Raw genomic sequence first — 17,145 nt, forward strand, 5'->3', positions numbered from 1 at the left:
CCATGGGATTATTATTATGTGACAGCTGGGAGAAAGCTCTGTGTGTGTGTGTGTGTGTCGTCAGTGAGGCGTGTAAACGGCTTTATTGCCATGTTTGCCTTTTTAGTAAATTGCACCCCTGCCGCCAGACTAATACCCTGTCGCCTGTCTGCTGCCGCTGGAGAAAACAGACGGGGGGAACACCGACAAACACACACACACACAAACAGAGACAGCTCTAACTAGGTAATACAGCATGAGGTCCCCTCCCCTCCATTAATTCATGCAATTAATGTTGTTAGCGAGTGCATGCTCTTACAGTTGTGACTCGTATCTCAGTAGTGGTGCAAACACAGGGCCGTTCCAATTGCTGCTCACCAAAGAGCTCTGGGTAAGGATGGCGTGGGGGAGCCTGTGCTCTGAGACCAACAGCCTGGATCTGAAACCCACATGACCCACTACCCGCGTGCCACTGGGTGGCTAAAAGAGAAGAGTCCCACAGGCTGAGGTTCCTTTAAATGGTCAATAGAACTGAAAGATGCACAGACAGAGAGAGAGAAAGAAAAAAGAAAGAAAAAAGAAAGAAAGAAAAAGAAAGAGAGAGTGGGGAGAAGAGAGAAAGAATGGAGAGAAAATAGAGAAAGAGAGAAAGGGTAGAGGTAAAGAGAAAGAGAGAGAGAGAGAGAGAGAGAGAGAGAGAGAGAGAGCAGTCAGGGAGCATACATCTTAACCATAATGAAGCATGACAAAATCTGTTTACGTAACAAGCCAGCGCATTGGCGGAATTCGAAAAACATTCCGTGAGAATGTTCCGGAACTTTTGGCTGGCAAAGAGGAGAGAGCAGCAGGCCATGACCCCCTAAGCTAGCCAGCTATCCCAGGAATGGACTGCAAGGTCGAACTGGCGGGGGTGGTTGGGGTGGAGCTGTTGGGGTTGTTTTCCCCAACACCACTCCTGACCATCTCCACATCAGGGCTTCTCCTCAGCTATTACCAATGCTAATGCCAAGGGTTAGTTAGTAAGCGTAGGACGGCGGTGGTGGAGTGACTCGTGACCCTTTGACCCCTCCGACTCCTCCCACATCCTCCTCACACCATTCTGTGGCCTGACCTTAGCCGGGCTAAAGGGGAAATGAGAGTCGAAACACAACAGCTTCCTGGAGGACCGACCTTTCCCCGAGGGCTGCGGGACCACGAAGCCAGGCAGCAGGAAGGGGGCGCCGGTGGTGAGGCCGGCCGGTTTCAGCTCCGTCACGCCATATGTGGTCAGCGAGGTCACCAGATTCACCAGGTCCTTCAGCGCATCTTTGGACTCGTCCTCTTTGGCCTGCTCCAGCCTGTGCAACAACACCAACATTTATAAGTGATGCAAACTCCAGCCTCTGTGACAACACAAACCTTTAAATGAGGACTATGCTGACTATAAATACTGGCTATATTTTTGTAAATACTTTATAACCTATTATAAGAAATTATATGTGTTTTCAAATGTTGTACATGTTGTTGTATACGCTGCATGTGCAGCATAAATGTGCCACTAATAACTCAAATAATGGACTGAGAAAATATTATAGATGAAAAATATTTTTAAAATCTTAATGATTTTGAACCCTGAAATTTCCAGTGGTGTTAAATAAGTGATTAAAAGAGGACTTGGAAAATATCTTCAGTCACAAAAAATGTTTGCTTTACCACATAAACGCTAAAGAAGAAAGGGGAAGTCTATAAAGCAGACTAGCTCTCCAGTGGGAGCCAAGACTATACTCTTAGGCAGGAACTAAAAAAGACACCAACATAAACAAATAAAAGCTACTAGCCATTACGACTTCCACCCACAAAGCTTGAGTCAGTGTCATACGAGTCGCCGCCTCTCAGAGGTCAGAAAGGTCAGGGGTCAGGACTGACCTGAGCATGAGGTCACACAGGAAGTTGTAGCCCTGGCACATGCGGAAGTCGTCCAGGAGTGTCTGGGACACGTCGCTGGAGTCCTTCAGGAAGCACGAGAGCCCGGCGAACATCTCCACGATCTCCAGCGGCGACAGGTCGTCTGACTGCTGCATGTTCTGAATGCACGTGGAGAGACACTCTTTCTCTACAGGGAGGGAAGGAAGGAAGGAGTGAAGGAAGGATGAGAGGGAGGGAGGGAAAGAGGGATGGAAGGACGGAAGATGGAGAGGAAGGGTGGGGGAGAGGCAACAGGTTCAGCCAGGAACTCACAGACAACGAAGGACAGTGCCTGATTTATACAGCCTGATAATATAGACACACAGAGTTACTGACAAAACACACATACACACACACACACACACAGACACACACAGCTCACCGTGTATATATTTGACCACGTTGACGCTGAGGCCGTGTCTGGAGATGGTGGTGAGCACCTCGCCGGCGCTGGCCCTCCAGGGCAGGTTGTGTGGCGGGCACCAGGACGTGATGGCACTGAAGAGCAGCTGCAGGTCGTCCTTCTGGGCCAGCTCCTCCGCCGGGGACACGTAGTTACACAACTTCACCAGGATCTGCATGGAGACACACAGACGGAGAGAAAGAGAGAGAGAGAGAGAGAGAGAAAGAGAGAGAGAGAGAGACAGACAGACAGACACAGAGAGAAAAAGAGAGAGACAGACAGACAGACATACAGAGAGAGAGACAGAGAGAGAAAGAGAGGCAGACAGACATAGAGAGAGAGAGAGAGAGAGAGACAGACAGACAGACAGAGAGAGAGAGAGAGAAAGAGAGAGACAGACAGACAGACAGACAGAGAGAGAAAGAGAAAGAGAGAGACAGACAGACAGAGAGAGTCAGACAGAAAAGAAACAGATTCCTCCTATGCTTTTTTCCCTTTCTCTCAAAGTTCTCAATGTTCTCTCATTGCTACTGTACAAAATGTTACAAAAAAATGATAATGGATAGCATTGCATGTGACCATTCAGACGTACCGGTATTGTTTTATTTTAACTGCCGTATATGTTGCTTTCAATATCTTCTAACTTCATCTTAAAGTAAGACCTTAAAGAACTTCCTATAACCTCAAACAATGCCTATAATTAAACACTGAAGATAAACTCAAGTTGAGCTGATGGCATGAATGGTTTAAGTCTTACAGTTACAAATGCGCTTCAGGCTCCTGGTTGACTTTAGCCCAGACTACAGGCTATGCTTTAGGCTTGTGCTGGGGTTGGTTAGTGCCGATATCCATCGGTCACTATTTGGTCCAACTTAATCAGGGGATTTCCTTTTTCTCCACTTCCAATGTCCAGATTATTGTGTAGTATTGATCTTACTAGAGATGAGTGGGGGAGTCAGGGCTGCTCACTGGTCAGCAGAGTCAGCTCACTCTGAGCTCAGTGCTCACAGAGGAAATGATTACTGGGGCTGGGCCATAGAGGAAATACAGGCGCCTACCCCACCTCTCCGTCACAAACACACACACACATTCACACACACACACACTCACACTCACACTCACTCTCACACACTCACACAGTGGAAGCAGCTCACTTCCCCTATGCACTCCCCTCACTGCCCCCAAAAAAACAGAAGTGGGCTTTGACATCCTGATCTCTGTGCTACTTGGCGAGTCTGCACAGATGAGCCTGTGATGCTACATCAACAACAACAAGCAGACTGGACATTACAGGATTTTAAATCCTGAGGGTGAATATAGCCCGTTGTCTAGCCATAGCCTTTCTAAATGCATTTCACAAAATACATTGCTAACAGTATGTTATGTTACATGTATTGAGTATTAAACAAGTGACAAACAGTACAGTGCGGTGTCTAATCAGTATTTACAAATGACAAAACTACCCTATGTAATATATGCAATTAAAGATATAGCCTAGAGGATAATATATTATTAAACCTTTTATATTTATCAGTTCATCCAAGAGTCCATCCAACAAAACAAGTTGGCCTTTGCAAATGCCATACCTGACAAAATGTCCATTTCCCTCTACCATCTACCTGTATCCTATTATCATCTGTTCCCAACATCTGGTGGGAAACAAACAATATAATGTTGTTGGCAAACTCACAGTTGACAGACCAGTCAGTCAGTCACATGATCCACTCATCTGACTGGATGTCGAGGCAGCACCGAGGCTGAGTGACTGCTCTCTGCTGCGCAGGAGAATGGCCTCTCTCACACACACACACACGCACGCAAACACCAACAGACACAGGTACAGGCACAGATATACACACACACACTGCTGCGCATGAGAAGGGCCTCACCTGTACGAAGACCTTCTGTAGGAGGGCGCGGCGGTCAGCCAGCGGCAGTTCTGTCTGTGTGGCGGCCGGCACCTCGGGCGTGTGCGGCAGGTCGAAGAACAGGTACAGACACTTTACCAACGTGGAGGGCACCGACATGGTGGTCATGCAGTCCACCGTTTTCTAAAGGGGGGGGCAGAGAAAGAGAGGGGGGTTAGACAGGAAAGTAAATACAGATGAAGAATAAAATGTTTGTAGTGTGCATTCAAACTGCACACAGGTACGCCACCAGCCATTTTGAGGGTTAGCATTCCAAAAGAATAGCTCCACCAAAAAAGCCTAAACCAATAGATCATAATGAATCTAACAAGAGCAGGAGAATAATGGCCATCTCTGAGCTTTTGATGTGATTAAAATGATGCGGGTATAAACATTAGAGGTCTGAAAGTAGAAACATTAGAGGTCTGATAAAAAAAATGTGTGCAATTTCTGAGCTCTGCTATTCCTGATAAAAGCATCAGCTAATGAATACATGTAAAATGTGGCTCCAGTTAAAAACAAAAATCTACAGATGGAGAAACAAAAGGCAGTTGTATTTTTCCATCAGTTCTTCAACTGCCACACAAGAGATAATACACACACACACACACACACACACACACACACACACTGCAAACACAACATCTGCCAAGTCTTCGGCTTTTTTTCGGGGCTATGCCATACTGTGTCACATTACCATAACCACACCAACACCTGACCTTAAACAAACTTGCAAATCAGGCTTGTGAAAAGGTAAACAAACATGGCATAGTGAATATTATGGGCAAACTGTTGCTTTGGTCTACTCTAATCCCAATTCATATCCAAATAAGGAGATCTGTCCACAACTCTAACAATACTGACAGAGAAAACGGGGGCCCATGTGCACCCTAGTGGAGCGAAGTGTCAAACATCTCTCTTTTTCCAGGGTGCAGTCACACTAGGGCAAGACATGTCTCATTAGGGCTCTCTCTCTCTCTCTCTCTCTCTCTCTCTCTCTCTCTCTCTCTCTCTCTCTCTCTCTCTCTCTCTCTCTCTCTCTCTCTCTCTCTCTCTCTCTCTCTCTCTCTCTCTCTCTCTCTCTCTCTCTCTCTCTCTCTCTCTCTCTCTCTCACACACACACACACACACACACACACACACACACACACACACACACACACACACACACACACACACACACACACACACACACACACACACACACACACACAGACACTTGTAAGCAGATAGGCAGAGTTGCCTGTCAAATTAATATGTGTGGGGGACTGTGTCGGAGAAGGTAAGCCACTTGGGTACAGATGAATCACACACACACACCAACAGCCACAGAGAAAGGCAAAAACAGAGACACACATCCACTGGATCTGAGCATACAGACACACATTGCAGGCACTCAGAAACACACACCGACTCCATATTCACACAAACTGCAATGCAGACAGTCACAGTGACACAGTGTCTAATTCAGACATGCAAAAAACATCCCCACACACACACACACACACACACACACACACACACACACACACACACACAAAGATACTCAGTCCTGCCCCTGACTGACACACACGGCTCTTGTAAGAGTGACAGGGCCTTTTTCTCCCCCATTCATCAGCGCGGTGTGGACAGAAAGCGTCTGGCTGTGAATGGATGTGAACAGGCTGCCACACAGGTCAACATCACACCTCCTGACAGAGCCGGTCTCATGAGCACCACAGCAGAGGAACACATGCATGCACACACACACACACACACACACACACACACACACACGCACGCACGCACGCACGCACACACAGAGAGAGAGAGAACAAACACACTCACACTCACACACAAATGTCTGCTAATACACTTCACATACTAGCACTCTCTCTCTCCCTCTCACACACAGACGGCTTATAGATTCAGCAGTGCCAACAGTGGGGACCCAACAGAGGCAGGGGTGGAGAGAGGAATGAAAGCGGGTGGAGTTGAAATGCCACTGCAGCCACCAGGCTGGACTCCAGCCCTCTTCACTGCCATGTCTGCAGTGACCAGGCTGGACTCCAGCCCTCTTCACTGCCATGTCTGCAGTCACCACTACCCTAGAAAATCCAGAGTTCTCGCAAGAGCACAATTTGAATGTATCAACTTGTATCGCGGGGAGCCGGAAGTCCGGAATCAGTCAGTAAACATTGGTCGTATAGTCTTATCCAATTGCGTGCAGAGAGATTTTCAAATGCACGCTTGGTGCCGCCCCTCGAGTTGGGCCATTACATTATTCGTGGCCAGACGTTTCATCTTTCTAGATTACCAGGGTCTGGAATATCCAGGCTAAGTCACCACAATCAGCGATAAACATCATCGTCACAGTGGTGAATTCTCAGCACGGTGGGAATGGGCCATTTTGTGATGTGTCAAATGTACTGACCTGAAAAGACTGGACTGCACTAAAGAGGCTACCTACTTTGTTTTCTGTAATTACCACAATACCAATCCCCTATGAAATAGTCTGATGTGTGATATATAAACAGAGACAACTGCAGAGGTACCTTAACCCCATCTGCCTACAGCACTATAGTAACTACGCAGACTATATGTTCTTACCACGGGGGGAACCCACTGTCAAGGCTGCATAAGGTGGGTTTCACCCACTCACTGTCTCTTTTAATAAAGATGGGTGTAGGGTTAAGGTATCATCCCCAGAGACAGCCTGCTGGGAGTCTGGGGGAAGGACAAGCACACTCGAACAGGTCACCAGATCATGGTTAGGCATCTTCATGTCTGTCTCTGTGTGTGTCTGTGTGTCTCTGTGTGTCTCTGTGTGGGTGGCTTTTGTATTGACAGCAAGATGGTCGGTGACTGAGGAGCTGCCTGCTGGAAGCTTGAATTATTATGCAGTGAGGCGGTACACACACGCGCACACACACACACACACACACACACACACACACACACACACACACACACACACACACACACACACACACACACACACACACACACACACAGACGTAGACAAAGTGGGCTGAGGTGAAGGTTAGTTTTCCACTCAATTGTAGGGGGATTCTAGAATATATGTGTTTGTGTGTGTGTGTGTGTGTGTGTGTGTGTGTGTGTGTGTGTGTGTGTGTGTGTGTGTGTGTGTGTGTAGGGGGGGGGGGGTATTATCTGGAGCATGGTAATCAGACACAGGAGTTTTAATCAGCTCTCCCCCATCCCCACCCCCACCCCTGATCAGAGTGGAGGGGAAACATATCATAGAGAGACAAATGAGTCAGATGAATCATTCCTTTCTCAAAGAGACAAATTGAGCCAGAGAGAATGAAATGAAAGAGAGAGAATGAATGTGTGTGTGTGTGTGTGTGTGTGTGTGTGTGTGTGTGTGTGTGTGTGTGTGTGTGTGTGTGTGTGTGTGTGGAAGGGGGAGCCAGGAGAGGCAGGGCAAAGGGGAGAGAGGGAAGGAGTGAAAGCGAGAGAGTGAACAAGGGCATGGGCAACAAGAGAAAAAGGAGTGAGTGCAAATGAGGAACCAGAAAGCAAGAGAGAGAAAGAGAGAGAGGGGGGGGGACAAGAAAAAGAGAAGAAGAACGAGCGAGAGAGAGAGAAAAGACGAGAGAGAGGGAGAAGGCGAAAGATGAAGGCCAGTCTGTCAGAGAGGAAAGAAAGCCGGCTGTTGTTTAACTGACGTCACAGAGTGAAGCAGGGCCAGGAGGGCCTTTTGTCTGATCTGTCAGAGACAGCACCAACACACACACACACACACACACATACACACACACACACACACACACACACACACACACACGAAAGAAGGGGGAGGGAGAAAGACAGAATGCAGAAAGACGAATAGAAAGAAAGATGTGCCAAGGAACAGATTAGTCAGATATCCAGATCAACATATAGAGTTATAAATCAATTAAAGTCAATGATTGGAGCAGAGACAACAAAAGCAATAGTTTAATCAATAGATGAACCGACAGACAGATCTATATAGCCTGACCGAGAGAGCAGTTGATTGTATAAATGCATGCTGACTGCTTGCTCTACAGATATACTGTATATAAATACAGCAAGTCAATCATGTCAGCAGCCATGCAGCTACCTCTGATGGTGCAGGCCTGCAATATGGGTTAGAATTGTAGAAACTGCTTGGGGTTACAAGGAGGAATGGGGAGAGAGAGAGAGAGAAGGAGAAGGGGACAAAAGAAGAAAAAGAGGAATGAGGAAAGTTCCTCCATGCATATTCATGCTTTAGCACAAGCAGGGCTCCCAGCCTGAGGTGACTTTTAATGCTGGCTGATTGGACACGAGCGCTCAGAAGGATCTAACTCTCCGTCTAGAACTCAGGTGATGGAAATGGGCTTCATGAGCCCAGGGGCCATAAGGGGTAGTTTAAGGTGTGAGACTCCCTGAGGCGGGGCAGAGGGCTAGGGGGCAGGAGGGCAATTGAGGCCACGCCGGTGAAGGAGAAGGAGAGATGAATAAAGAGGAAGAATGGAGAAAGGGAAGAAAGGACAAGGAGAGAGGAGGTCTGGATGAGGATTATTAATCCAGAGAAACGGACGACAACAAAGGGATGGATTTCTGCTGAGAAGCAGAAGAGGCTGCACATACCCCATACCCCACCCCAACTCACTCCCTCTGGGGCATATATTAAAATACTTTCTCTCTCTTTCTCTCTTACACACACACAGGGAGCGAAGCCCTACCACACAGTCTAAACTCTTTTTTCACACAACTTTCACCACCAGTGTCTTATTTATATCCCATTATTATACGGCTCTTCACAATGCTAGTAGAATGCTCCATTGACTTGAATGGGATTTCCCAACGTTAAAATATTTTCCCAACGGTAAAATATTTTCATGTAATTACCGCTGCAAACATATAATTACCGCTGTCAATGGCAACGGGTTTTGTGCTGCTGATTTAAGTTTTTCATATCATTCCGCAAGTAGTCCGGTCACTTCTTGCATTGGACCTTCATTCAAAAGTGAAAGCAGACGGTTGATCAGCTGTGTTCTAAAGAATGTTTGATTCAAGTTCAGCGTGTGTTGCGAACTATTTGTTTCTCAGCAAAAGCCACGGTAACAAATAAGTGTATAGAGACATATCGTCAAGTTTATTTTTTCATTTTGGCAAGTAGCCGTATAATAAGCGGGATAATGTATAGAACGCCGGTCATTATTGGGAAAATAAGTCCCTTCAGGGCGAAGCAAGACAAGTCTGGTTCGCCCTGTCGGGACTTATTTTCCCAATAATGACCGGCGTTCTATACATTATCCCTTACATAACATGAATCACTCAGGAGTTTCTGTACACACACATGCACTTGCATGCACAGGCAGGTAGGCACGCACGCACGCACGCACAGGCATACAGTACATACACAAACGCACACACACACACACACACACACATCAGTGTTGCAAGATACACCTCTGCTTGATTAAAAAAACTCAACAAGCAAAAGCCTTTGAAATTCTTCAGCTGAGGCAGAGAAAGAGAGAGAGAGTAAAAGAAAGAAAGAAAGAAAGAAACACAGAGAAACACAGAGAGAAAGAGAGAAAGTGAGAGAGAGAGCAAACAGACACTGGCACCACAGGCTCACCACAGGCATGGCAGCTTTAATTATGAGATCCCTACTGCCACTGCAAGACCTAAGGGTTAAGTACTGCTACAGTCAATACTGAAACGATACCACGGCGATATCCTAAAATATCTGGATAAGATAGGACGTAGACCTCCTCCAAATGTATTGAGTCATTTGTGTTGAATTTGGTGTACTTTTGTAGTGTGCAACTTCTTACATGTTTATTATCTTTACACTCAGTAAAATAGCAGTTTGTGAGTGATTAAGATCTTTATTGTTGTGTTGTGTTTTGACAATAAATTACCTTTAAATAGCGAAATTAGGCTAGATCAAGGTCAGTGTTCAAATTACTGCATGCAAATCATTAAATGCTATGCAGAAGGGCCTAATCTTTAGGCCTTCTGATGTAGACTACTCTAAGACTTCCCATGTTTATGGGATTTTTTGATAGTTGCAAAGGGGAAAAAAGTGAAGATATAATAAGTACGTTTCAACCACTCAAGTCTTAGTCAGATACACCATTACCTGTTGCAATATATCTGTGCGCACATTCATACATTATGTCTATTTCTTTCATAGTTAACATTATTTGCTACCATAGCCTAGGCCACTATCAGGACTCAACACACTTCAGTGGTATGGTGTGGGCTTCAATGAGCGCATTTGGGTAGCCTATCCTACATCTAGGAAATAATTATTGAACAAATTGCAGTCTACATGCCATGACAAGCATTACCAGTAGGCTACTGACCAAATACTAGCATGAACATTGCGTTTTCATCACGTTAGCACACTATGATCACAGTCGTTATGTCTTGTCAAAATTCACTGATGAAGGAAGGTTTGCTTTTCCCAGAATATAGGCCTAGCCTATAACTAAGGAGATAAACTTGGCACTGATCACGTAGTGGTGTTTTCTACAGTATATTCGTTAACCTGTCGTTCTTTAAACTCTTTAAAAATGTTGGCATGTCTGTGAGGTACTTAGCCAAGTTTTATGTGTAGCCTACTTCCCTTTGAATGGCTTTGAAATTTTTTTTTACAGATGGGCCTCAATGTACCTGTTGGCTTGCCTTCAATATCCGCGATGTATCCGAAATAGTTTCAGATTTCACTTCGACCTTTTGTTTTATCCACAAGCATAGGACTGTCGGCAAAGAACTTGTGTTGACATTTGCTGCTTACTCACTCACTCAGAGCTGCCTGCTTGACACACCCACTTGCCTAGTTGCGTGCAAGGAGCATGGCGAGTGGGAGCAGTCCACACAGACACGGAATGCTATTATTTTAATAAAGTATTGATTCTAAAATCGTTGGAAATTGGCATCAGGGCATCGTGATACCTTTCTGGTATCAGTACACCATGTGTGTACACCTTGCATGTACGTGTGTGTGTGTGTGTGCACCAACCTGTCCGGATGAGGCCAGCAGGTTGATGGTGGTCAGGAGCATCCAGCCACGGCTCGTCTCCTCACTCTGATTCACCTCCAGAAACTGCACTATGGCACGGCTGGCAGCCTCTGTAGGGGGCAAACACACACACACACAGACAAACACAGGTCATCTTTTTAATTCATCAATTTAATTAATTCTCCAGAGTCTGGCCTGTGAGTCTGGAGTCTGGTGGTCTGGGTATGAGCAGTTAGTTCATTAGGCTTGTTCACCACTGCGCCAACAACGTCTTCCACCCCACATCCGATGCCGTTTAAGGCAAAGGAACTTTTACAGACAATCACATAGTACACAGTATGCTTAAGCAATTTATGATATTCAACATTACTGTGTATGTGTGTGTGTACATGTGTGTGTGTGTGTGTGTGTATGTGTGTGTGTGTGTGTGTGTGTGTGTGTGTGTGTGTGTGTGTGTGTGTGTGTGTGTGTAGGACAAAACTCCCTGTCTCAGTACAATCCATCACGTAGATCACCCAATACATAATAGCAGTAATTACACCACAGTCTCATCTACGTGCTTGTGTGTGTATGTCTACTGTATGTCTGTGTGTGTGTGTCTGTGTGTGTGTGTGTGTGTGTGTGTGTGTGTGTGTGTGTGTGTGTGTGTGTGTGTGTGTGTGTGTGTGTGTGTAGGACAAAACTCCCTGTCTCAGTACAATCCATCACGTAGATCACCCAATACATAATAGCAGTAATTACACCACAGTCTCATCTACGTGCTTGTGTGTGTATGTCTACTGTATGTCTGTGTGTGTGTGTCTGTGTGTGTGTGTGTGTGTGTCCAGTTCCTCTCCCTAATTTGCAGAATCTCACTGAAATTTACAACCAACAACACCAGCCTCTATTTGCAAAAAAACTCTATCCAACTCCGCTGCCACACACCATTTAGCTGGAGATGCTTCTCCACACAGACAGACAGCACCATATAATGTCCTCTTTCATAAGGCATAGAGAGTCCCTGCGCTCAGTCGGACTCTTCAGTCAGCCGACGTGAAAGGCACATTCTTTCAAATCAGCGTGCAGACACCACTAGAGCGTACCCCCTTTATGAGGGCCATAAGCCTGGCAGTGCAGTGCAGGCCAATCCATCACCACAGCCAACTGGCTAGGCGAGGAGAATGCCAACTGTGGGGCGGAGATGATCAAGAGAGAGTGTGGTGGGGGGGGGGGGGGTTGTCAGAGAAAGAGAGAGAGAGAGAGAGAGAGGAGAGAGGAAGGAGAGAAACTGAGGGGGTGAAGGATGAATGAGTGAGTGAGTGAGTGAGTGAGTGAGTGAGTGAGTGAGTGATAGAAAAACAGAGAGAAAGAGTAAAATATATACGAGAGAGGGGGGGGTGAAATAACAGAGGGGGAGAGAGAGAGAGAAGAGAGGGACAGAGAGAGTAAAAGAAAGAGAGAGAGAGTCAGAGTAACTGAGAGGTCACCCTCTCCATCTGGAGGGAGGCTGAAAGTGACAGCGACGGCGACGGATGATTCTTCCACTCTGGCCGTTAATAAATCACTCATTTAGTCCCATCGCTCACTCCCCTAACCTGTCTGTCACACGGCACAGCACTCCCCAGCGCGCACGCACACATCTCCACACACACACACACACACACACACACACACACACACACACACACACACACACACACACACACACACACACACACACACACACACACACACACACACACACACACACACACACACACACACACACACACACACCTCTCCCACACCCACCCTACGTCTCCAGCCCACTGTAATCTCCTTTATGTGGAGAACGAGGCTACATGACATTAGATGCCACAGCAGGAGAACATCTTTGAGGAACTATACACTGTCCCTATGGGACGCAAAGCTAAACGCATGAGAAAAGTGTTTGGGTGGTGTTTTGATCAATAATTCTGACAGGGTCTTTTCCTCGGAATGCAAGATGCATGAATACATGAAGGCAAAATGGTGAGGTGATGAATGCCCGTGTCATAGGCAATTAGTAAATGGCTCTCATCTGACAGGGAGAGTTGAGAGCTACGACTGCAACATTCTGAATAAGAAGATGGTGACACCTTGTTTCTAAAGCTTTATTCTCTTAAGCCTAACAATGAACACTTTCCTTAAAGGCAATGTAGGGAGACTCAGGTCACACTTTCCAAACAGTCTTTTTTCTTGCCTGGGACTAAAGATGCCTAAAGCAAAATGGCCAAAGAGTGGAAATGATTCATCTCTGGCTGACGTGCACAGGCTGAATCAAACGATCACAGAGCACTAAAATAGCAGGCAATCAAAGAGAACAGGTTTGCAAAGAAGACCAGAGAGAACCTCAACGGAATAGTCAGTTCAGTCAATAACTAAGTCAGGATTCCCCAAATGGTGGCCTGCAAGGGCCAAATGAGTGGCCCGCGCCAACATTTGTGTATCTGACACGCGCGGACAAGAATCACAGTGTCTTCATAGAGAGAATCCTCACTGCATTCAAGCCAGCGACTGTTGTGGAGGATTGAATGTTCTCTGTCCACATTGAATCCGTTATATGAGTCATATTTCTCAATCAAAATAGCAGAGCAATGCGAGTGACAGAGATAAATTAGAAACAGGGCATCCAGCAAAAGGTTTGCTCTAAACGTTCGTTCGCGTTACATCGTGCTGCACACCACAGCACACCACCGGCTTCGCGTCGCTTAGGCCAGGATATTCCAACTGAAAACATTGTAGCCTAGTTTAATTAAACTGATTTTATCCCTAATGCTTGCTCACATCGCATGTAGGATTTGGTGAAAGCCATGAAAAGAAATAGACTTTAGAAATGTGGCACTTTTACGCAAATGCAGCACACTGGTAACGTTAACTTTACTGTAACATGCAAGCTGTAAAAAATGTATTCAGATCAACAATGCCAGAATAGCAACAATAAAATCTACTGTAACCTATCAAACTATTCAACAGTATCCATTCTAAAATCTTTATTAATCTCATTATCTCTGAACACACGGTGCCACAGTCCTTTGTTATGGATTGTTTTCACATCCACTATCTTACATTGACATTGTATATATTGTCAGGTTTTTAAAATGCATATTGGGGATTTGTGTGGATATTGGTGTGTGTGTGTTTACAAACACTGCAAAGTGTGTGTAGCGCGTGCGACGTGCGTACCTGTGGACTTGTTGGATGCCCGGCGCCGGATCTCGGTCACCATGAGGCGAGACACCTGCGTGGTGAACTGGAGCAGGTCGGAGAACTTCTCGTTCATGGAGCTCGGGGGAGCGTTCCCAAACACCTGCGTGTTACAGAGGTCCACACACACACACACACACACACACACACACACACACACACACACACACACACACACACACAGTTAGTTACAGCAGCAGCGAGCGCCCTGGCAACAGAGCGCTGCCTCCGAGTCGGCAGACTGCACAGAGACTCGGCTAAAAATATCAAATGAGCACACTGAAAGACTGGGAGACTGGGAGAGACTGCTTTAACATCATCTGAAACAGGATAACTGCCTTAACAAACAGATAAGGTCATATTGTTTTGTTTATGAAAGGCATTTAATATTTGTGTATGTATATCTTTTAGTATTTGTACTGGAGAGAGAGAGAGAGAGAGAGAGAGAGAGAGAGAAACAGGAAGGACTGATACTCCTTGAGTGACATCCTGTAATCTTAACATTCTAACAGAGCTCAGGTTCTGTCTGAAGGGTTCATGAGGACACACATACACACTCAGACAGCCAGTGCAGTGCTGATCACCACGGCAACACCGCTAATGGCGCGCATTCCCCTTTCGGCCGGAGAGTGCATTCCACTTGAGCCAGTAGCACTCTTCACCTCTGCGGTGGTCTCTTCCCAAACAATAGCAGTAATGCCGCCGCCACTAACTAGGGCTCTTCATTTGCAAGCCTCTTCAGAACTGTAAGCGACGTTGCCAGGTGCGTTGGCGCTCTCCACTGGCTTAATTGCCATTTGACTTCTCAAATAGTGCGTCTTCATAATCAGGCCATTGCTATGCATGACCACATGCTTCAAAAGGTCTACCAGGCGAGCGTTGGGTGTTATGGCGTATCTAGTGTCTGTGTCCTGCCATTACAGAGACTATAGATGAAGCAGGGAGTTATTTTTGGGTTGTATAACAGATTCTGCATACAGGCTGCAAGTATCCGGTTGTTTTATTCAGAACAGGTACACCAGTTTCTCTGCTCATTTCTTGTGACAATGGGCCTTTTGATTTGTAGGCCAAGTGTGCACACACACACACACACACACACACACACACACACCAAACACACACACCCTACAGGCAGCAGAGGCCCTGACCCCTTGTGTAAGCTTGCGAAGAAGGAACACAGAGGGGTGGGGGGGGCGGGGGGTGGGGTGGTCTTTCCTCTCCCGACAGGAACAATCCCGTCCTGCTAAATAAGCATGAATATTTCAGGCGCGGGACGCAACCTCGCCGCTCGGCACCAGCGCCCGGGTGGGTGGGCCAAATCTCTTGTGCGTGGGCCCGCGACCGGGGCAAACAACATTAAATATGCATGGCTGCTGCTGCTGGAGGACCGAAGGCTCTACGAGTGCCTGCTCCCTCCTGTGGCCTGGGTTATGCTAAAAAGCACACGGAGCTCCAGCTCCAGCCGAGGGCCGGTTCTTCAAAAGCAGGCCCATGATAACAAACCCGCACAGCACGGAGAGCGTCCTGTGGACCGAGTGAGTGAGTGAGTGTGTGTGGGTTTAAGTGAGTACATATCTTATTTGAGGATTTTGATACTATGTGTGTACACATGAGTGTATGAGCCTGTGGGCGTGTGTTTGTGCAGTACCATAATGCACAGGGAGTACTCCCTCCTGTCGGGCAAAATCCTGTAAAGTTCCTCCACGTCTCGCTGTACTTGTGGTCACATGGGGATGTGCATGTGCATGTGCATGTAATGTGTGTGGATCTGGATGTGAACAAGACAGAGAGAGAGAAGGAGAGGGAGAGAGGGAGAGAGAGAGAGAGAGAGAGAGGGGGAGAGAGAGGGAGAGAGAGAGACAGTGGAGGGGTGGGGGGTCTCGTACCCTGTTGAAGACGGGCAGCATCATGTAGAGCTTCTCCTCCTGCTCCTTCTGGGTCATGTGACGCGGCGGGTGGCAGAGCTCGGAGAAGAGGCGGCGCAGGTGCATGAGGCCGAGCGCGTTGTCCTGCGGGCTGCACTCCTCCTGCCGCGGACGGCCCATGATCCTCTTCACCATGTTCATCTTGAGCTGCTTCCTCAGGCCAAAGCCAGCCCTGCGCCAGGAGAGAGAGAGGGAGAGAGAGAGAGAGAGAGAGAGAGAGAGAGAGAGAGAGAGAGAGAGAGAGAGAGAGAGAGAGGGTGAGACACAGGAAATATGGATACAGCCAGTTACGGATAAAGTGATTTGACATTTCACTGAGAGGATCTTCACACATTGGCCTGAGCTCAGGTTGCGGAGGCTATAGCCTGTGTTAGTCGGGTTCTATCAGATTCCTCAGTGTTTACTTCCACAAAGTGCCTTGCACCCGCAACACCACACCTCCTCTTGGTATCTGACAGCAATCTCAGTGGCATGGTCCTGCGCGTTGACCAAATTAGTTTATTTTGACTAACGTACACTTTTATGTAAAGTGGCTTCTAGTGCACAAAAGGCATAGTTTACGCTTTTAAACAGTTTGTGTGCCCTGCTGGAAACCCAAATGCTCTTTAAGTTGACATGTACAAGTGGGACAATATGGTTAAGTACACTTTAGCACACAGTGGTGCCCCCCACCTCTGCATCTGAGAGTTTGGTTTCACTACTGATCTTTACGCAAAACTGGACACGTTAAACAAGACACCCACCACCACACACACGAACACACACACACCCCTTCAGCTTCAAGCAGTGCAGCAC

General features: G+C 46.8%; 1 protein-coding gene across 1 annotated transcript in view; it reads right to left on the reverse strand.

Moving 5' to 3' along the window:
• wdfy3 (WD repeat and FYVE domain containing 3) overlaps nucleotides 1-16,519 on the reverse strand; it is an 86,254-nt gene extending 69,735 nt beyond the window's left edge. The window contains exons 1-7 of the mRNA XM_076270892.1: nucleotides 16,312-16,519; nucleotides 14,405-14,528; nucleotides 11,222-11,331; nucleotides 4,216-4,377; nucleotides 2,306-2,498; nucleotides 1,885-2,071; nucleotides 1,150-1,316 (exon numbers count right to left, since the gene is read on the reverse strand). Coding sequence (XP_076127007.1) covers nucleotides 1,150-1,316; nucleotides 1,885-2,071; nucleotides 2,306-2,498; nucleotides 4,216-4,377; nucleotides 11,222-11,331; nucleotides 14,405-14,528; nucleotides 16,312-16,491 — 1,123 coding nt within the window. The 5' untranslated portion in view covers nucleotides 16,492-16,519. The remainder of the gene's footprint in view (nucleotides 1-1,149; nucleotides 1,317-1,884; nucleotides 2,072-2,305; nucleotides 2,499-4,215; nucleotides 4,378-11,221; nucleotides 11,332-14,404; nucleotides 14,529-16,311) is intronic.
• Nucleotides 16,520-17,145: the final 626 nt, after the last annotated feature.

Source organism: Alosa pseudoharengus, unplaced genomic scaffold (genome assembly GCF_046254945.1).
Source record: "Alosa pseudoharengus isolate Yale_2024_CS ecotype anadromous, Long Island Sound unplaced genomic scaffold, YU_APseudo_1.1 YU_APseudo_1.1_scf_6, whole genome shotgun sequence".
NCBI classification, from domain to species: Eukaryota; Metazoa; Chordata; class Actinopteri; order Clupeiformes; family Clupeidae; genus Alosa; species Alosa pseudoharengus.